We start from the raw sequence: 23062 nt of genomic DNA on the forward strand, positions 1-23062 counted from the left end.
TAAAAAACCTTTAATTCTTATGTTCACCAGCTTAAAATTGTGTCTTTTACTGTTCCTTTTTCCAGAAATGAGGTTTTTCTTGGAAATATTTTTCATACCCACTGTGGAGTTCCATGAATCAGTCAGTCTCTTCTTGTGTCAATGTCAAGAGATAACGTTTTGAAATAAACCCAGGAAACTCACCATAGTGCTGGTTATTCTTTGAACTTTGTCCTCCCTCTCTAATCTGCTTGCTATTATTTAATTTTCAGAGTCCTCCCATAGTTCTGCCCATTTTTAATTGAACTATTTTTTTTTTTTTTTTTGGTGTTTGGCTGGGGACATAGGTCAAGCACAAAGGTCATATGTTTACTGTATGTTAGTAAATCATAGCAAAGCTCTAAATAATATGAGATGAAAATACAGTTCTGAAAGTTAAGGATTCTCAAGAACAATCTGGAAACCATATTAATAATGTTCCTTTTCTAAGTACCTTCTATGTGTTGTTTGACATTTTGTGTTTCAGTAACTGTAGATCTTGCTAAATCATGATGGGAAATGCCTGGGGTTCTATTATTCCTAGTTCTTACCCTTGTTCTAGTAATCCCGAACTTCAGTTTTTGAACAATATTTTTCAGGTGGATGGTCTTCAGATTGTTGATGAGCCAATGGAAGAAGGAGAAGCAGATTCTTGCCAAGTAAGTACTTTCATTAACAGACTGTGCTGCATTTTTAAGATATAAGGAAAGAGAATAATCATCTGTCACTTAAGGAGAAAATCATTTGTCAATTAAAGAAATTTATTTAGGTAAGTTAATAACAAGGAAATTCAATTATTAATAAAACAATAGTTTAAAATATAGACAGTTTTTTGCCAGAAATTTTTATATGAAATTTTTAAATCTTTTAAACTTTATTGATGTATAATCTATATGCCATGAAATTCGCCCATCTTAAGTGTAATAATGAATGAAATTTTTACTTGCTAGTATATGAGTAACTGAAATACAGAATCCTCTGTAAATAAGATTACCTTCAACTTTAGGTTAGAAAAGAGATCTAGTGCAGAAATATTTGACCTGAGGCCATTTAAAATGCATTTCCTGGCTTTGAAAAAATATTACATCTAAATTATTTCAGAATTTTTTAACTAGTTTTATTTTACTTTATTTTATTTTAAAGATTTTTTATTTGTTTGACAGAGAGAGTGAGGGAGAAAAAGCAGGCTCCCCAATGAATAGGGAGCCTGATGCAAGACTTGATACCAGGACTCTGGGATCATGACCTGAGCTGAAAGCAGATGCTTAACTGACTGAGCCACCCAGGGGCCCTTCTAACTAGTTTTAAAAACCATTTGACTACTGGGCCATTCTATGCCAGGCCTATGTACTAGTCTCTTGTCCTACAAGTTCTAGTTTTATAGAAGAGTGTTCTTAAGATTTTAAGAAGATCTAAGTTGTACATCCACATTTATTTTGTTATTTTATTATTATTTCAGTAATATTTTCCTGGAATTATGGATTGTTTAAGCTGGAAGGAGCCTCAGAGACAATATTTTTTAATAATCCCATTGTATAGGTAAATCTATTGAGACCTGGAAAGGTTATGATATATACTTGTTTGTCAAATTAACAAGTAGTAGAAGTGAGACTTATGACCCAGTGTGCATCATATTAAGTCATTTGTGTATTGTGTAGACAAAAAAGAAGTGGAAAATAAGAAAAACATAATCCTCCTCTTATTTAGTTGTGGATAAAATCAACCTTGATGTCCTTTTCCCCCCCTGAAACTGGTTTAAAAGAGGATTTTTTTTCAGATAGGACCAGCAGAGTTATTTAAATTGGGTTTGTCCAAGATTCTTTGAAATATTCTTTGTAAAAATGCACTACCTCTGCAGGTTGTCATGATGTAACAGTAACCTTAGCTCTGGTTAAAAGGTAAAATGTCATTATTTCTTTTGTAATTTACTTAATATAAATAACTTGTGTTAATTATGAATTTAAATGTAAGCTTCTATCAAAATCATCTAAAGTTTTCTCTACAGATCATATGTACTAAGAGACATAGTATTTACATTAGTAGTTTATAAAAGATAAAGTGTAGGAAAATACAAAAACTGGGGAATGGTATATTTGAGAATTAATAAATTGATAGAGAAATACTATGCCCCATACCACAGGAGGCAGAAAAATGTATGTGTGTGCATGTGCACATATGTACATCTGTAGCCAACATAAACACATAGATATATAGAGAGGGTTATTGTCAAATATTTACCTTCCCAGTTTAAAAAAAATCAGGAAGTATATTTTTAATGGAAAGACAGTAAAAATATACAGTGATGATGCTAATGTGATCTAAATTACTCACCTTCAGTGGTTAGAAAGGGAAATCTGAAGATTTGGAGAATCAGGGACCTAGAATCACTTCTAAGGATTTTAGTTTTTTAATATATTTTTATTTATTTATTTGAGTTGGCAGAGAGCACAGAAGCAGGGGGAATAGCAAGCAGAAGGAGAGGGAAAAGCTTAGCAGGGAGCCTGATGTGGGGCTCGATCCCAGGACCCGGTATCATGACCTGAGCCAAAGACAGACGCTTAACTGAGCCACCTGGGTGCTCCAGGATGTGATTTAGTTTATAGCCTGAGTTATATGAACTTAAAACAAAGTACATTTGCTGTGTGATGGTTTAGGTACTCATTTGATGTCAGTTAAATTATGAGTGATAAGAAACACTAAACATAAATTTCTCTTTGATTAATGTTTTTCATTTATAGGATTTTTAGGGATATGGTTACTTATTCCAGTGTGATGCTGGGAGATGTGTGTTTTTTGTGGTTGGCTTTTTTTTCTTTTTAATAGTGGAGATTTGTAGAGATTGCTCTGTGATGCATAGATTCTTTAAGCAGTATTCTTTAAATCTGAACTTAAGAATTGCCTATGTTGCCTGATGCTGTTTTGTTATTGATTGATTTAGACAGCTAATCCACTTCATCACAGTTATCATAGCTTTGGATTTTCATGGTCATCTGATCACTTTTCATCAGTTAAAATAGGCAGAATTAAGTAAATTTCTTCCCATTCTCCAGATATCTATATCTATATCTATATCTATGCATATCTATATATATGTAGCATATATTAGTAAAACTAAATTATAGTTAGTATAATTTTAATATGTCCAGATTAGTAATAATGAATTTTTCTGTTTCTCAAGACAGTGTTACTATTTGGTAAGCATTAAGTAACAGGTCAGAGATAAAAGATATATCATATTTCACCACTTAGTCCCCTATTTCTCCCAACAGTGTCCAGGTTAGAAAAAAAAATGTTATGATTCTTCTTTAATAGATTACTGACATGAATTAATTATTTTATGGTGTCAAAATAAGTAGATGTCTTGTATTTGCTAGTTTATGATCGATTCATATTTACTTTTAAAGTTTGTATGCAGTGGTTAATACTACCTCAAACAAAATACATATTATTAATGCTACTAAAGTTTTTGGAATTTCAAAAGAAGAGTCATTTAACAATTAGATTTTTGTTCACTACAGTAGTACAACATCAGCAGTATGTTTAGTCTCTAAATTGATATACATTTTTATTACCCAGACATATAAAGGTTACATTTAACTGAAAATACACATTAAAAAAATGATTTCCTGATATTTTGATGCCCTATGTTTCTAATTTTTGAAACCATTCTTGACATGTGTCTGTCTTAAGAATCCTTTAAGAAATATTCTTTTACAAGTGTTTTATTTAAACTTATGTATAGCTATAAGTAAGAAGTTCCTTAAGTCGGGGGACCTGCTTCTTATAGGGTGGATTTTTTCCTTCCTTTACTTCTCTTTCCATTCTGGGCATTTTTCGTTGCTGCACTTCAATGTTTTTCTTCCCTTGCAAAGTTGGTCCTTACTTCTCCTTTTTATTCATTTAGCATTAAAAAAAATTGAACACTTGGAAGTGAAGGTTGCAGAGTAAAAGGGGGACCCTATGCTTGCCTCATCCATTAAACACAGCTAGATAAATATCAAATCATTCTGAACACCCAGGAAATCAATCTGAGGACTGAGAATAATCTGCACAACTAGAGGGAGAAAAGAGGCCATATTATGGAGGGTGTGAAATGTGGAGGTGTGATTTGGGGGAGAAAAGAATCATGGTGCTGCAGAGGGAAGGGAGGAGAGAGAAAGAGTGAGGCAGGGGAGATAGATAGAAAAAATGGGCACGGGGCATTACACAAAAAACACTCCCCCAAATAACTGATGTTCTGGGAAAACAATAGAGGCTGATTATGGCAAAGTTTTACAAGCAGTGGAGCTCAAGTTCTGATGTTTTAGAAGTCCGTTCCATTACCAGTGTGGAGCCTATTGGACATAGAGGTGCTCCTGTGGAGAAGGAGGGGAGAGGGCCAGGAGTGGACAGTGTGGTCTGAGGATCCCCTGAGTCACACTGGGAAGGACAGTTCCCATTCTTGAGTGCATTTGGGAGAAGTGGCACTGCCTCTTCAGGGACAAAAGAGCCAGTGGGCAACATTGAGCTGGCCTGTTCATTAGTGTAGGAATAGATGCACCTACTGAGGGCAGCTAACCTGGATGCTGGCTTTATGCTGTGGTTTTCCATAAATTCTAAGCCCCTTCATGTTCCTGTGACTGACCTTTTGGGGGGAAAAAAAAACAAAACAAAACGACACCAACCACAGCTCAGTGAAACCCAACCCCCAGAGGATCAGCATGGGTCCATGCAGTGCCAGGTCCTTAAAATTTGGAATTTTGAAATCCAGCTGGCATGCCTGAGATAAAACACAGGAGCCTTGTGCTACCTGGTGGGCAGAAGGCTCAGACACAGACGGGGTAAAGACAGGGTTCTGAGGGATGCCTGGGACAAAGTAGGGGAGATTGTTTGCTCTTCTGAAAGGGCTTCCTGAATAGGCAAGGCATGAAATCCCCTCTTCAGGGGTGAGAGAACCACCTAATGCCATTTTTACCCCTGCCCACCAGCAAGGGTGGACTTCAGTGAGCAGCCCAGCACCCAGGCTGGAAGCTTGCACCTCTTACACCAAGCTCCACTCCCCTGTACTTTAAAGGTACTTTTTGTTTTGTTTTGTTTTGTTACACTGGGGCAAGTGTGCCTGAGACTCATAGCATCAGCAGACCCCTCCCCTAGAGGACCAGCACAAACCACCCAATTGTACTATCTGCTGACCACAGAGGGCTGCAAAGCTGTAGCTCTAGGGGAAATAGGATCTAGCTTCTTTTAAAAAGCAGACTAAAACACACCTAGTTAAAACTTGCTACACAGGGGGCAATATCCAAGCACTCCCCACTGCAGACAAGGAGAAAGTCTGCAGGGGATTGACCTAAGGGAAAGAGCAGCCAAAGCACAAGAGCAGTGTGCACACAGCATACATCGGAAACAATTCCTGAAGCACCAGGTCCTGGACAGTATAGGACCTCTTCTTAATATAGCCATTACTCTCAGGAGCAGGAAACATAACAGACTTTCCTAACACAGAGAAGACAGAGAGCTACACAAAATGTCAAAATGGAGGCATTCATCTTAGAAGAAAGAACAAAAAGTCAAGGATAGGGATTCCATCAAAACAGTTATAAGTAATATTCCTGAATCAGAATTTAAAACAATGATCATAAGGATACTAGCTGGGCTAGAGAAAAATGTAGACAATGCCAGGAGTCCCTCACCACAGGGACAAAAGACTAAAATCTAGTCCAGCCAAAATAAAAATGCTATCGCCAAGATGTGAAATAATAAAGGTGAGAAGAGGGAAAGAAAAATATTGGCTCACTAGTGTACACTTAGGGAATTCAGCAACTATATGAAGCATAATAAAATCCATATCATAGGAGTTCCAGAAGATGAAGAGAGTAAAAAATGAGCAGAAGGTTTATTTCAGGAAATTATAGTTGAAAACTTCCCTAATCTTGGGAAGGAAAGAGATATCCAAATCCAGGAGGCACAGAGAACTCCCATCAAAATCAACAAAGCAAGCTAACACCAAGATATATCATAGTTAAATTTGCAAAATATAGTGATTAAGGTAAAATCCTGAAAGGACCAAGACAAAAAAAGAAGTCCCTAACTTATAAGCCAAGCCAAATAAGGCTTGCAGCAGATCTCTCCACAGAAACATGGCAGGCCAGAAGAGAGTGGCATAATATTTTCAACATGTTTAATGGGGGGGAAAATGCAGTCAAGAATACTTTATCCAGCAAGGTTGTCATTTAGAATGCAAGGAGATACAGCTTCCAAGAGAAAAACTAAAGGAGTCCATGACCACTAAATAAGCCCTGCAAGAGATATTAAAGGGAACTCTTTGAATGGGAAAGTACGACCAAAAACAACAAAGAATAGAAAGGAACAGAAAAAATTTCCAGAAACACCAACTCTACAGGTAATACAATGGCACTAAATTCCTATTAATAATCACTCTTAATGTAAATGAACTAAATTCTCCAGTCAAAAGCTATAGGGTGTCAGATTGGATAAAAAAAACAAAAAACAAAAACAAACAAACAAAAGACCCATCTATAAACTGCCTCAAAGAGACTCATTTTAGACCGAAGGACGCCTGCAAATTGAAAGTGAGGGGATGGAGAACCATTTATCATGGTAAAGAATATCAAAAGAAAGCAAAAATGACCATATGTCTTCCAGACAAACCAGATTTTAAACCAAAGACTGAAACAAGAGATGAAGAAGGGCACTGTATCATAATAAAGGGGTCTATCCAACATGAAGATCTAATAGTTGTAATTGTTTATGCCCCCAAATTCAGAGCACTGAAATATATAAATCAAATAATAACAAACATAAGGAAACTCATTGACAATAACACAATAATAGTGGGAACTTCAACACCCCACTTACTTCAATGGACAGATCATCTAAGCAGAAAATCAACAGGAAACAGTGGCTTTAAATGACATGCTGGACCACATGGACATAACTGATATATATAAGACATTTCATCCTAAAACAGCAGAATGCACATTCTTTTCATGTGCACAGTAAACATTCTCTGGAAAAGATCACGTACTGGGTCACAAATCAAGCCTAAAAAGTAGAAAAAGATTGAGATCATACCATGTATATTTTCTGACCACAATGCTATGAAACTAAAAGTCAACTAGAACTTTTCTGGTCAAACTGGAAAAAATTTGGAAAGACCACAAATACATGGAGATTGAAAAACATCCTACTAAAAAAGGAATGGGTTGGAAAAAAAAAATGAGTGGGTTAGCCAGAACATTAAAGAAGATGTAAAGAAGTACGTGGAAGCAAATGAAAATGAAAACACAATGATCCAAAACCTTTGGGACGTAGCAATAGCAGTCATAAGAAGGTAGTATATAGGAATGTAGGTATAACTCAAGGAGCAAGAAAAGTCTCAAGGACACAATCTAACCTTACACCTAAAGGAGCTAGAAAAGGAATAGCAAAGATAAGCCTGAATCCAGCAAAACAAGAGAAATAATAAAGATTAGAGCAAAATTAAATGATATAGGAACAACAACAACAACAACAACAACAACAAAATGGCACAGATCAATCTAACTCGGAGCTGATTCTTTGAAAGAGTTAATAAAATTGATAAACCCCTAGAAAAAAACTTATCAAAAAGAAAGAAAACATACCCAAATAAATAAATCATGAATGAGAGAGGAAAGATCACAACCAATACCACCAAAATATAAACAATTATAAGCAAATATTATGAATATATGGAACAAATGGATAAATTCCCAGAAACAAATAAGCTACCCATGCTGAAAAACACTGAAACAGAAGAAATAGGAAATTTGAACAGACCTATACCCAGCAAAGAAATTGAATCATTAATCAAAAATCTCACAATAAAAATAAAGTCCAGGACCAGTTGGCTTCCCAGGGATATTCTACCAAACATTTGAAGAATTAATACCTATTCTTCTCCAGCTATTCAAAAAAATAGAAATGGAAGGGTAACTTCCAAACTCTTTTTATGAGGCCAGCATTACCTTGATTCCAAAACTAGGCAAAGGTCCCACTAAAAACAGTTGTAGGCCAATATCCCTGATGTACATGAATGCAAAAATTCTGAACAAGATACTCACAAATTGAACCCAACAATACCTTAAAAGGATTATTCACTGGTAACAAGTGGTATCTATTTCTGCCTACAAGGTGGTTCAGCATTCACCAATCAATCAGTGTGATACACCACATTAATAAAAGAAACCTGTGATCCTCTCAATAGATAAAGAAAAAGCATTTGATAAAATGCAGCATCCATTGTTTATTTAAAAAAAACTTCAATAAAATAGGGGAATAGATAATATACTTCAATGTCCTAAAGGCCATATATTAAAGACACACAAGTTATATCATTCTCAGTGGGGAAAAAAGAGCATATCCACTATGGTCAGGAAAAACACTGGGATGTCCACTCTCACCATTGTTGTTTAACATACTACTGAATGTCCTAGCCTCAGCAATCAGACAACAAAAAGAAATAAAGGTCATCCAAGTCAGCAAGGAAGAAGTAAAACTTCCATTCTTTGCAGACAACATGATACATTATGTAGAAAATCTTCAAGATTCCATCAAAAGTTGTTAGAACTGATATATGAATTCATCAAAGGCACAGGATACAAAACCAAGTACATTTGCATTTCTATGCACCAAAAATGAAGAAGCAGAAAGAGAAATCAAGGAATTGATCCAATTTACAATTGCACCAAAAACATAAAATACCACAGAATAAGCCTAACCAAAGAGGTAAAAGAAAGTTACTTTGAAAACCATGAAACTCTGAAAGAAATTGAAGATGACACAAAGAAATGGAAAGACATTTCATTTTCATTCATTGGAAGAACAAACATTGTAAACATGTCTATACTACCCAATGCAATCTACACATTTAATGCAGTCCCTATTAAATCCCACCAGTATTTTTCACAGAGCTAGGACAAAGAATCCTGAAATTTGTACAGAACAAGAAAAGAGCCCAAATAGCCAAATGAATGTTGAAAAAGAAAACCAAAGCTGGGGGCATCACAATTCCTGACTTCAATCTCTATTACAAAGCTATAGTCATCAAGACTATATGGTACTGGGACAAAAACAAATAGATCAATGGAACAGAACAGAAAACCCAGAAGTAGACCCACAACTACATGGTCAATTAATCTTCAACAAAGCAGGAAAGACTATCCAATGGAAAAATGACAAGTCTCTTCCAACAAATTGTGTTGGGAAAACTGGACAGCCACATTCAGAAGAATGAAAGTATGCCACCTTTTTACACCATACACAAAAACAAATTCAAAATTTATGAAAGATGAAAGACCTAAATGTGAGACAGGATACCTTAAAAATCCTGAAGAAGAACACAGGCAGTAACCTCTTTGACATTGGATATATCAACTTCATACTGGATATTTCTCAAGTCAAGGAAAACAAAAGTAAAAATGAACTATTGGGACATCATCAGGATAAAACGTCTGCACAGTGAAGGAAATTAAAAGGCATCCTACAGAATGGGAGAAGATATTTGCAAATGACATATCTTAAAGGGTTGTTATCCAAAATCTATAAAGAAATTATCAAACTCAACACCCAAAAAGCAAATAATCTGGTTAAGAAGTGGGCAGAAGACATGAATCGACTGTATTCCAAAGAAGATATCAGATGTCTAATAGATGCAGGAAAAGTTGCTCATCAGGGAAAGACAAATCAAAACTACGATGAGATACCACCTCACACCTGTCAGAATGGCTAAAATCAACACAGGAAACAACAAGTGTTGGTGAAAATGCAAAGGAAGCGAAACCCTCTTATATTGTTAGTGGAAATGCAAACTGCTGCAGCCACTCTGGGATATGGAGATATATATATATATATATATACACACATACACACACACAATATATATATAATATAAAATATAGCTGCCATATGACCCATATATATATATTGTATATATATATAAAATATAACTGCTATATGACCCAGCAGTTACACCATTAGGTATTTATGCAAAATATACAAAAATGCTGATTTGATGGGGCACATGTACCCCGATGTTTATAGCAGCATTATCAACAATAAGCGAATTGTGGAAAGAACCTGTTTCCTTCAACTGATTAATGAATAAAGAAGATGTTGTACATGTATACAAGAGAAGATTACTCAACTATAAAGTGAAGCTTGCCATTTGCAATGATGTGGATGGTAGTAGTGTGTATTATTCTAAGTAAAAACAGAGAAAGATAAATACCATAGGATTTCACTCATATGTGGAATTTAAGAAACAAAACAGGTGAATATAGAAGTGGAAGAAAAAAAAATAGAGGGTGGAACACCATAAGAGACTGTTAACTATAGAGAACAAACTGAGGGTTAATGGAGGCAAGTGGGCATGGGAAGGGCTAAATGGGTGATGGGTATTTAGGAGGCCACTTGTGATGAGCACTGGGTGTTATATGTAAGTGAAGAATCACTAAATTCTACTCCTGAAACCAATATTACAATATATGTGATCTAACTAGAATTCAAAGAAAAACTTGAGAAAAACATAATGCAGTGTAAAAATACTGATAATATGATAAAGGGAACATTTCTGCAAAAGAGAAAAACATCCAAACCCTTGTAGTATAGATATGCAAAACTCTCTGATAAACAATTATTGTTCATCTAAATATTGATGCTTAGCCAATAGAAGGTGTAGTTATGCTATACCACAAGGGGTGCAAAGATAAATAGTATAAATAATTCAATCTCCATTTTTTTTCAAAGATTTTATTTATTTATTTGACAGATAGAGATCACAAGTAGGCAGAGAGGCAGACAGATAGAGAGAGAGGTGGAAGCAGGCTCCCTGCAGAGCACAGAGCCCGATGTGGGGCTCGATCCCAGGACACTAGGACTATGACCTGAGCCAAAGGCAGAGGCTTTAACCCACTGAGCCACCCAGGTGCCCCTCAATCTCCATTTTTATAAACATTTTATGGTTTTCAAAATTCTCAGTTGACTCTGTTGCCCTGATCTGAAATACATAGGGTAAGTTTTATTGCCGGACGGAACCAAAGTGTTGATCCTAGTAAATAGAATAATCCAAGCCAAGTGGGAACTAGCTTGCTTCCCTTGTTTGGTTTTCAGTCGGTACAAATTGATACTATTTTCCTAACCTAAATATTCTGTAATTACTTTCCAATATGTACATTATTTGAGGAGTTTTGTTCACCCTAATTGTGTTTTGACATTTACATTATTATTACTGTTAGCTCTCTTTCAAAGTATGCTGATACTTAGCCTGGTTTTCAGTGACCCTGGATTATTCACTGCATGAGAAGAGTACATCAAGCTGCTTTCCCAGATCTTTGCATGTACATTTTACCAAATTCACAACTAAGTGCTCTTGGAATTTTTGGGTAATCAAACTGGCTTGGCTACCCAGAAATATAGCAAGTATTTGAACAGATGGATTATTACATAAAATCCAAACAATTATGCTTTAAAAATTTCTCTTCTTTATTTCCATTTTTAATTTTAATTCTAGTATAGTTAACATACAGCGTTATATTAGTTTCAGGTGTACAATATAGTGATTCAACAGTTCCATACATCACCCAGTGCTCATCATGACAAGTGCTCTCTTTTTTCCTTTTCATCTATTTCACCTATCCCCCACCACCTTCCCTCTGATAACCATCGGTTTATTCTCAATAATTAGGAGTCTTGTTTCTTGGCTTTTCTCTCTCTCTCTCTTTTGTCCCCTTTGCTCATTTGTTCTGTTTCTTAAATTCCACATATCAGTGAAATCCTATGGTATTTGTCTTTCTATGACTGACTTATCTCACTTAACATTATACTGTCTAGGTCAATCCCTCTTAATTTTGTTTTGACCTTATTTTGTGAGTGTAAACTCTGTGGGCCTCATTTATTTCCTCTATTTCCTCTATGCTTAGTTCCATAGTCAGGAAGTAGTCATAATAGCATTTTATAGTATGATTTCCTAATAGATTGTCTTCAGCTTCTCTTTTGCATTAACAGGTGATTTCAAATAAGTTGTCGAAAGATTGGAACAGTAGTGTATTTGGTAGTTTGTTTTGTACTCTATCACTATATTTTTCTAGTGTTACAACATTCTTGGGCCACTGAATTAAAAAGATGGTAACAGACTGAAGAGGTCAGAGCATATTATTTTGGTTGTGATTGAACCTTCATAATTTTTATATTTATCAACAATTACTATGATATTCCAAAAAAATACACACACTAACAATTATCCTTGCCATAGATTTGTCATATGGCATTGGAAAGAACAGTGGCTCCTATTTCAAAGTTATTAGATCTTGATTTCACAGTAGCAACTTTCTTTATAGATATCAACTATATTCAGGTACTATGTATAAGTTTGCTAGGGCTGCCATAACTAGGTACCACAGACTAAGTAACTTAAACAACAAATTTATTTTCTCACAATTCTGGAGGGTAGAGGTTCAAGATCAAGATGTTGGTAAAGTTGGTATCTTCTGAAGCCTCTTTTTTTTTAAGATTTTATTTATTAATTTGACAGAGATCACAAGTAGGCAGAGAGGCAGGCAGAGAGAGAGGGGGAAGCAGGCTCCCTGCTGAGCAGAGAGCCCAATGTGGGGCTCGATCCCAGGACCCTGGGATCATGACCTGAGCTAAAGGCAAAAGCTTAACCCACTGAGCCACCCAGGCACCCCTGAGACCTCTTTCTTTGTAGATGGCTCTCTTCTCCCTGTGCTTTCACATGCTTTTTCTTTTGTGTGTGTCTTTGTCTTAATCTCCCCTTCTTATGAGAACAGCAGTCATATTTGATAAGGGTCTATCCTAATAACCTTATTTTACCTTAATTACCTTTCTTAAGGCCCTGTCCCTGAATAGCTACATTCTGAGATACTGGGGGTTGAGACTTCAGCACATGAATTTTGAGGGGAAACAATTCAGCCTATAACATATTATATACCTTTTTGTTTCATTAAGGGATGTGATATATCTAACAAAATTTGTTATCCTCAAGTCCACATTTTATCTTTGTGTTCCCAGCGGGTAGTGCAGTGCCTAATACATAGCATGTGTTCCATGAATATTGTTGTTTTTTCTGAATGAATGAATAAAGAGAAAAGACAGTATATATGGGAAGATTATGTAATATATCACAACTTTATTATACCAGGATAGAGAAAATTTTTTTGAAGATGATTCACCTTAGGAGAAAACAAGTGGATTACTGTCTTATTTCAGGCTAGAATGCTGCCAGTCTAAAGCTTTTGGAATGGTGCAGAATCAAAAGAAAGTGAAGTAAAGGAAGAGGGAAGGGCTGCAGATGACACAAAAATAATGTTTTAATAATAAACACCCATTAAATCAAACAGTACTGTGGTAAGCCTTAGGAATGCAGAGATGAATGTGATGATACCTGAATTCAGGAAGCTCACAATCTAGTGGGGGAGAAGACAAGGTAATGGGTTATTAGGACACAGTGTAACAGTATTTTATGGTGGCTATTCACTGGGGAAAGTAGTCTTTTCTAATCTAGAAGCATTTTTGTGTTGGAAACTTTTTATGGTAATGCTGCCAAAAATTGAAAGACATACTATATTTTTAAAGGATGGGCATCTGTGGATTTTAATTAAGAGAAGGAGAGGCATTGGGCAGACACTTCATTTGGAAGACATTCTTAGGTTTGGTGAAAGTAGCTAGAGTATAGTTGTTTCCTTGGTGACAGTAACTAGAATAGAGGATGGTTGTTTCCTAGCTCTGAACATTTCTAAAAACCTAATGTCATTATGACCCATGTTTATAATGATGATCTTAAATGGCAGAAACAAAAGTACTTAAAATAAAAATGCTGTGCTGTGTTCAGCATAGAATTACAGATTTGTGGGAACCTTAAAGATCCATCTAGGGGCACCTGGGTGGCTCAGTGGGTTAAACCTCTGCCTTCAGCTCAGCTCATGATCCCAGGGTCCTGGGATCGAGCCCCGCATCGGGCTCTCTGCTCAGCAGGGAGCCTGCTTCCTCCTCTCTCTCTGCCTGCTTCTCTGCCTACTTGTGATCTCTGTCTGTCAAATAAATAAATAAAATCTTAAAAAAAAATCCATCTAATATAACCTGCTTGTCACGTGAGAACAATGGAGAATACTTTGTTATTTGGGCTAAGGCTGCTTATCTTAGCGCATGGCAGAACCAGGAACAACATTTATTCTACTGATCTGTCTACCAGTGTTCTTTCAGGTGGAGAAAAATTCCAAGATGTGTTTTTATTATATGTTCTGAAGACCAGTGCTACATTCACAGCATGTGGTGAAAACCCAGTTAACCGTCATATTAAGAGTATACAGTCTGCTGTTGCTTTTGATAGACACATACTCTATTGCAAAGGTGCATACAGATGTGCCGTACTTTCATCCCAGCATGGTAGCTGCAAAGCATATGTATTTCTATTAAAAAAAGTTTTTTACTTTTTTGGGGAAACTCACTCTCATAGCTACTTAGGATTCTGCTGAAATACTATTTTTTAAAGATTTTATTTATTTATTTGACAGAGAGAGATCACAAGTAGGCAGAGAGGCAGGCAGAGAGAGAGAGGGGGAAGCAGGCTCCCTGCTGAGCAGAGTCCGATGCGGGGCTCGATCCCAGGAGCTTGGGATCATGACCTGAGTCAAAAGCAGAGGCTTAACCCACTGAGCCACCCAGGCGCCCCTGAAATACTACTTTAATGTATAATGAACATCCATGGGCATGCTTTAAGAGCTGATTCTTAATTTCTGGCTGATTAGTGGTTATGGATACCTGAAGCTAAAATTCCTTTGCCTACCCTCATGAAAGAGTGAATGTTTGACTACTTGTGTAACATGTAAGTTATTTTAGCTGCCATGAAGTCTAGTTTACTTGGGATGGGGCTCATGCCCACTTTGGCCATAGTCACTATTTATTAATCAGTCAGTTAGCATATGAATTGATTGAGAATATGCTTAATTCCAGACTGGAATTAATATGGTATTCTGGGAAGCTACCAGGACTTCTAGACATTGTGATTAACTGGTCATGTGAACTTAAACTCTGTGGGCCTCAGTTATTTCCTCTATGCAGTAAGAATGTTAGATACTAAATCCCAGCTCTTGTTATTTTGTGATATGTAATACATTTGAGGTTTTTTTTATCCTAGCTACTATGCTTCTCTAGGGACTGGAATTACACATCACTTGAGTATAATCTTCACAGCTGAGTAGAGTCCTACATCGAAAAGCAGAAAGTCTCCCGGGGTGGCTTCTTTTCTGCCTGACCCAGGTGGTAGGATATCTGGCATATAATTTATATACAAAGTTTTAATAAAAATAGGGTCATAGCCTGAAAACATTTGTTTGGGCTCTGCAGATTTTGTTTGCCTATACCCAGTTTTTCTTTTCAACGATGTAATCAGTTAGACGTTTAAACATTTATATATCATTAACTACTTAAAAGGCTACTGAAATTCCATTTCAAAGAACTTTTGAAGCTTGCGTGTTTTGCCATGGCCTATAATTTACAAGGTTTTATCCGTCTCTTGACTTTCTCTGCAGCCACCTCATAATTCATACTCCAGGGAGGGTCTTTTGTTTTAAAGAGGCACCACACCCAGCGTGGGTCTTAAACTCATGACCCTAAGACAGAATCACATGCTCTACGAACATTAAGAACTGCACGCCCTTGGGGCGCCTGGGTGGCTCAGTGGGTTGAGCCTCTGCCTTCGGCTCAAGTCATGATCTCAGGGTCCTGGGATGGAGACCCACATTGGGCTCTCTGCTCGGCGGGGAGCCTGCTTCCCCCTCTCTCTCTGCCTCCCTCTCTGCCTACTTGTGATCTCTCTCTCTGTCAAATTAATAAATAAAAGTCTTAAAAAAAAAAAAGAACTGCATGCCCAAGTGACTGGGCCAGTCAAGCACCCCTCCAGGGAGGGTCTTACAACTGTTGTTGATGTTTGTCTTCTGTCACTACCTAGTTGGACGGGAAACCTGAAGCATAGATTTTATGTGCTTCTATTTATATGCACTTATATAATAGGGGTGATGGTGTATCTCTATGTGTTAGAAAATAGGGAAGTGAATTTACCAGTAGCCCATAAAACTCTGTGTTAAGGTGAAAGGGTTGGATGGTCAGTTAATTTCTGGTGTGATTTTGGTTCTAAATAGGGCTAATCATTAGATGTTGCAACTGGATTTGAGTATTGTGTGGATTTCTTTTTACAGGATGAAGGAGTTGTTAAAGAAATCCCTATCATTCATCATGTTAAGGAAGGTTATGAGAAGGCAGATCCTGCGCAGTTTGAGTTGCTCAAGGTTCTTGGCCAGGGATCCTTTGGAAAGGTAATAAATTGTTTATTCCACATGTTTTTTCTCTTCTAAACATTTAACCAAAAAATGTACACATAGACAGAAATTTGGAAAATATACCATTTCTGAATTTGTCAAGGATACACACAGAGGTAACTCTCTAACTTTACTCCTTTTATTTCTGTTGTGCTTTAGTCATATGTCTTTATACTTGTCTGTAATAACCAGCATTTGCCAGCACTGTGGGCTTACTCATTTCTTCTGGACAAAGTACAGCATGCTATTTATTAGCTGCCTAAGTCAGCGTAGTTTGATTTAAAAAAAAAAAAAAGGCTTCCTTGTTTCTCTGTTCATACACTGGCATGATCACAGCTTGCTTTTTCCTAGTGATTTTATCTCTATTCCTTAGCTCTATCACAAAAGTCAGAATGTATGTACCGACTCACATATGAGTGTGTGCATTCACCTATCCTCGCTTAAAGCAGTGTGTATATACATTACAGCAGGGGCAGGTACTGGGTGACATATGGATGACATGAAGCTCCTGCCTTCAAGGAGCTTAAATTTCAAGGGAGAGAGCAAAATTGAGAAAGATTAACCCTGAAATCATTATTAAAACTGTTTATTAAGTGCTTACTGGCTGGCATATGATTCTCAGAGGTGTGTAGGTCTAGCTCTTGAGTTTTGTACAGCTAGCATCTAAGACATGAAAGTTGCTGCACACACACAATCATGAACAGCCCTTAAGAAAACAACAACAACAACTTGAGGGGAGAGAGATAAGGGGAAACTGTTCATTTGAGGGTGGCTGAGATTTAGTGTCAAAGGGGAAAAGCAGGCAACTGAACAGTGATTATTATGATCTGAATCATTTTAAAAGAAAGATGTTTATTGAACACCCAGTATGTGCACTGCATTTGGAAAAGCAGTATTAGTGAATATAAAATTGACATTAATTGTCTTAAGGTAGTGTGATATCTATGTGGTGCAGAATGTAACATATGAAATACAAATGTTTTCAGGACACAAAAAAGACAAATGAGGGTAGATTATGGTTTGATAGTAAATTGATATGGAAGATATTTGAAGACTAGGAGATAAGATCTGAATACTTGTACTGGGGAGAGTAAAACTAGAAGGAGCTTTTAACAGATTGTGTGTGGGGGGTCTGTTTATAGAACTGACCTGTAGAGTAGACATGTACATTCTTCATACATATATATTTTGTTAATTTCTAAAAGTACAATATTCTCTTAATTATTTTACATTGTATTTTTGTGATGTTAATTTTAGAGGAGCAGAGATGAAGTTCTTTTATATCCCAAATATGTAAATGCTTAAATATCAACTTTAAAATTTCAACAGGCAAATATTTCAAGACATTGAAAGTCATTGTTTTTTTTTTTCATTTGATGTGCATATTCATATATATATCTATTTATATCCAGCTTTCTCCAGAAAAGATTTAAGTTTTCGATAGATGAATACCAAATAAAATAAGATTGAAAATAAGTGGAGAAGATGATTACAGCAGGAAAGATTAGATGAAGCCAGTGATATAACCTTGTCATTTACAAGTTCATGACATAAAAGCCTGTAAGTCTTCTAGAAGTGGGACTAAAATGTAGACTTAAAATTTCTGGCAGCTATCCTAAGGAAGTTGATACTTTTCTTTTTTTTAAGATTTTATTTATTTATTTGACAGACAGAGATCACAAGTAGGCAGAGAGGCAGGCAGAGAGAGAGGAAGAATCAGGCTTCCCACTGAGCAGAGAGCCCGATGCGGGGCTTGATCCCAGGACCCCGGGATCATGATCTGAGCTGAAGGCAGAGGTTTTAACCCACTGAGCCACCCAGGTGCCCCGAAGTTGATACTTTTAATTACATGATTATTACAGTATCTTTAAAGTTGTAAACAGATCTAACAGACCAGAAATTTTTTTTCTCGTGGGGTTTCATAAAGAGAATACAGTGTAACATAATGTAATGTCTTTAGTAACATCTTCACATTAAATATAGCAACATGTGAACAAGTTGTCAATGTAGTCCTTAAATTCAGGAAATACTCAGCTTTGTGCAGGAACTTCAGTTTAACAGGGATATCATAGAAGCCTTTTTAAAATTTGTAATACTTGAATACAAATTGATGATCTTCATGCAGTTAATCAACCAAAGAAATATTAAGGAGGTGGCTCATTTTTCCCCCCCGAGGATGTGAACCTACCTGCTTGTCAGTATTACATCATTTGCATGGGCATTGGATGGATGTGACTTGTTATATGCTGAACCTATGCAGGAATTTGGCTAAGGCTGCAAATCAGAGAAGTGTAGGAGAAATTCCAAGACACTTTGGGCTGCCGCCTTATTTAGTTGTCTGCAAAAGTTCCATTGTTAAAATACAATAAATGGAATTCTGGCCTATATAAAGCCTTGCAATTACATATCTTTATAGCATATTTAATGGTGGAAAAATACTACTAGAATATTTTAAAATTGTATTTTAAAGAAGTTTGCATTATCATCATGAAATAAGCATGAAATAAGTAAAATTCTGAATACACTGAGTATAATGCTATTAATGATCCTTAATGTATGAATTGAAATGTAGTATGCCAAACAACTTACTTTTTTTAACATATTATTTCTTTTTTATTAATATTTTTATTTTTTATAAACATATAATGTATTATTAGCCCCAGGGGTACAGGTCTGTGAATTGCCAGGTTCACACACTTCACAGCACTCACTATAGCACATACCATCCCCAGTGTCCATAAATATATTATTTCTTTATTTGACAGAGAGAGACCCAGTGAAAGAGGGAACACAAGCAGGGAGAGTGGGAGAGGGAGAAGCAGGCTTCCCAGTACCGAGCAGTGAGCCTGATGTGGGGTTCAATCCCAGCACCCTGGGATCATGACCTGAGCCAAAGGCAGATGCTTAACAACTGAGCCACCCAGGTGCCCCAGAACAGCTTACATTAATGATTTTAAAACACAGTCAAATAAGAGAAATGAAAACACATGTGAAATTGTCAGACTAACTTTCCTTGTATTTCTCATTCAAACAATATTTAGGATTATATATATATATATTTTACTGATGTGATAATACAGTATGGGACTTAAATATGAATTTTTAAAAATATTTATTTTTTTTAAAGATTTTATTTATTTATTTGACAGACAGAGATCACAAGTAGGCAGAGAGGCAGGCAGAGAGAGAGGAGGAAGCAGGCTCCCTGCTGAGAAGAGAGCCCGATGTGGGGCTCAATCCCAGGACCCTGGGATCATGACCTGAGCCGAAGGCAGAGGCTTTAACCCACTGAGCCACCCAGGCGCCCTAAAATATTTATTTATTTGAGAGAGAGCACATGCACAGGCATGGAAGTTGGGGGAAGGGCAGAGGGAGAGAATTTCAGACTTTCTACTGAGTGCTGCACCCATGAGATCATGACCTGAGCTGAAATCAGGAGTCAGATGCTCAACTTCTTGAGCCACCCAGCTGCCCCTAAAAATGAGTTTTTGAAAATATTAAACCCTTGCCCTCTTGAGTAATTTTCAAGAGATAGTTTTAAAAATATGTTTACATCTTAAAATTTCTTACAGTTTTTTTTTTCTCTTCAATCAATGTTAAAGTTGCATGATCTTTAAGTTCACATGTACAAATATTACTGAGTATTTCTTAGTGGAAAATATAAAATTCCATATGACCAAAAGAGATATATTGGAGTAACTCACTCACTCATTTCTTTTCTGAACTGTTTCCAAGAACTGGATTAATGTGACTGAAAACAAACCTCTGATCAGGATAGGTATGTTTTTTTGATACAGTAGCTTGAAGCCATGCGAATTCTTCTAGTTGATCATGAGAAGAGAGCAGAGTGAGAGGATATTGTCTTCTGCTAATTTAGTCCATCTAAGATCTGAAAAGAACAAATCAGGTGATGAACAAATAAACAGTTCTTTCTCTAGACTATAAATAATGATTTCCATTAGATGCCATATTAGGATACTAGTAGTGAGTGTTAGAAGAGCTAGGGAAAAAGTGACTGTTTTGTGCAAGCAAGCGTCTTCCAGAACGTCTAGACCATTTTTTTTTTTCTTTCTTGATTCTTCTTTTTGCCCACTATATTTCATTCTGTTCAAGCCTACCAAGGGCTCTGTTTCAGAACAGTAGTTCTCAATGTGTGGTCTATCTACTCCTGAGCATCCATAAGACACTTCAGGGGGTCATCAAGGTCAAAACTATTTTATAGTAGTACTAAGATACTATTTATAAAACTTCTGGTGCCTTGGCACAACCAAAGCAGTGACTACAAATTATGTCAGTAGTCGTTGTATTCACTACTGTGCAGTTTTAAAAAAATGCAAGTTTTACTTCAAAATGTCCTTGATCTTTGGTTAGGTTTATTCCCAGGTATCTTATGGTACTGGGTGCTATAGTAAATGGAATCGATTCTCTAATTTCCCTTTCTATATTTTCATTGTTAGTGTATAAGAAAGCAACTGATTTCAGTTCATTGATTTTGCATCCTGCCATGTTACTGAATTGCTCTATGAGTTCTATTAATTTGGGGGAGGAGTCTTTTGGGTTTTCCATATAAAGTATCATGTCATCTATGAAGAGAGAGAGTGAAACCTTTTATTTGAATACCTTTTATTCAAATAAATACCTTTTATTTGAATACCTTTTATTTCTTTTTGTTGTCTGATTGTTGTTGCTAGGACTTCTAGTACTATGTTGAATAGCAGTGGTGATAGTGGACAGCCCTGCTGTGTTCCTGACCTTAGGGGAAAAGCAAAAAATTAGCTTTGGAAAATTTTTTACACTGAATTTGACATCTTAGTACTCAAAAAACTTTTCTGATGAGATCACTACTGTTCAGCATTTGGAAGATTTGCATAACTCAGTGAGGCAGTATTTTTTTAGATGACTAACACATGATATTATCAAATTAGATAGTACAAAATCCATTCAAAGTGTAAGGTAGACCAATAGACTATTATGTAACAGAATATGGACAGTTAATTGATAAGGTATCAAATTCTGTATTGAAACTAACCTACACACACACACACACACACACACATATATGTATACATATATATATACACACACACACATAATATTACATTGTGTATATATATGTGTGTTTATATGTGTGTGTGTGTGTGTGTGTGTGTGTGTGTGTGTACCAAATTTTTTTTTTTCGCATCTAGGATTAGGGTTTGGTTTAGGGCCAAAGTAAGAGTTAGGTTTAGGGCCAAGGTGAAGTTATGTGCCTATTATCCTGCAGTTCAAAGACCTCTCCAGAGAGATAAGTTTAGGGTTAATGTTAGGGTACAGTTAGGGTTAGGGGTTAGGGTTAGTGTTTGGGTTAGGATTAGGTCTTCACTTAGAATAACACTCTCTGCCTTGATCCATGTCTTTGCAAATGGCAAAGTTTCATTTTTTATGACTGAGTAATATTCTATTGTATGTATGTACCAAATCTTCTATTTCCTCAGATCAGCGATTAGGGTTCAGTTTAGGACTAGTGTAAGGGCTAGGGTTAGTGTTGGGGTTAGGGTGAGGAGATGTGCCTCTCATCCTGCAGTTCAGAGACCTCTCCAAGTGATCCATTTAGTATTAGAGTTAGGGTTGGGAGTTAGTGGTTACCAGTTAGGAGTTAGGGATAGGATTTGGGTTAGAGTTAGGTTTAGAGCTAGTGTTAGGGTTAGGATGAGGCTATGTCCCTCCTATCCTGCAGTTCAGAAACCTCTCCAGAGTTTACGTTTAGGTTTAGTATCGGATTAGAGGTAGAGTTTAGCAGTTATTGGTAAGTGTTGGGTTATGTATAGGGACACGGTTAAGGTTAGGGTGAGGGTTAGGGTTTGTGTTTGGCATCCTGTAGTTCAGAGACCGCTCCAGAGAATAACCTTAAACTTACTTTGGGATGAAAATAAACATGGCCACCATCCACAGAGCTGAGGTCATGAGGGGACTTGTTGTTCTAAGTACTCTTTAGGTGGAAATTCAATTGGTCATTCTGTTTTTGTTGCTTTTGGGTCCTTTACCTCAAGTTTTTATTTAAACTCCTCTCAGTTGGGGCGCCTGGGTAGCTCAGTGGGTTAAGCCGCTGCCTTCGGCTCAGGTCATGATCTCGGGGTCCTGGGATCGAGTCCCGCATCGGGCTCTCTGCTCGGCAGGGAGCCTGCTTCCCTCTCTCTCTCTCTCTCTCTCTCTCTCTCTCTGCCTGCCTCTCCGTCTACTTGTGATCTCTCTGTCAAATAAATAAATAAAATCTTTAAAAAAAAATTCCTCTAAGTTAACATACAGTGTGATATCAGTTTCTGGTGTAGAATTTACTGATTCAGACTTATATACAACACCCTGTGCTCCACACAACAAATGCCGTTCTTTTTTTTTTTTTTTAAGATTTTAATTATTTATTTGACAGACAGAGATCACAAGTAGGCAGAGAGGCAGGCAGAGAGAGAGAGGAGAAAGCAGGCTCCCTGCAGTGCAGAGAGCCCGATGTGGGCCTTGATCCCAGGACCCTGGGATGATGACCCAAGCCGAAGGCAGAGGTTTTAACCCACTGAGCCACCCAGGTGCCCCACAAATGCTGTTCTTAATCCCCATCACCTTTTAAAAAAAATTTTTTTTAATTTCTTTTCAGCGTAACAGTATTCATTGTTTTTGCACTGGGTGTGGTGCAAAAACAATGAATACTGTTACGCTGAAAA

The 23062-nt window shown here is 36.7% G+C and overlaps 1 protein-coding gene across 2 annotated transcripts in view; it reads left to right on the forward strand.

The window, feature by feature from the left end:
• LOC111139440 (ribosomal protein S6 kinase A6) overlaps nt 1-23062 on the forward strand; it is a 183427-nt gene that overhangs the window by 57788 nt on the left and 102577 nt on the right. The window contains exons 2-3 of one of the 2 annotated variants that reach the window (XM_022491688.1): nt 618-677; nt 16224-16364. In XM_022491688.1, coding sequence (XP_022347396.1) covers nt 618-677; nt 16224-16364 — 201 coding nt within the window. The remainder of the gene's footprint in view (nt 1-617; nt 678-16223; nt 16365-23062) is intronic. The other variant, XM_022491689.1, reaches the window with a different exon arrangement.

Source organism: Enhydra lutris, unplaced genomic scaffold (assembly GCF_002288905.1).
Source record: "Enhydra lutris kenyoni isolate GAN:26980312 unplaced genomic scaffold, ASM228890v2 scaffoldscaffold107, whole genome shotgun sequence".
Classification (NCBI taxonomy): domain Eukaryota; kingdom Metazoa; phylum Chordata; class Mammalia; order Carnivora; family Mustelidae; genus Enhydra; species Enhydra lutris.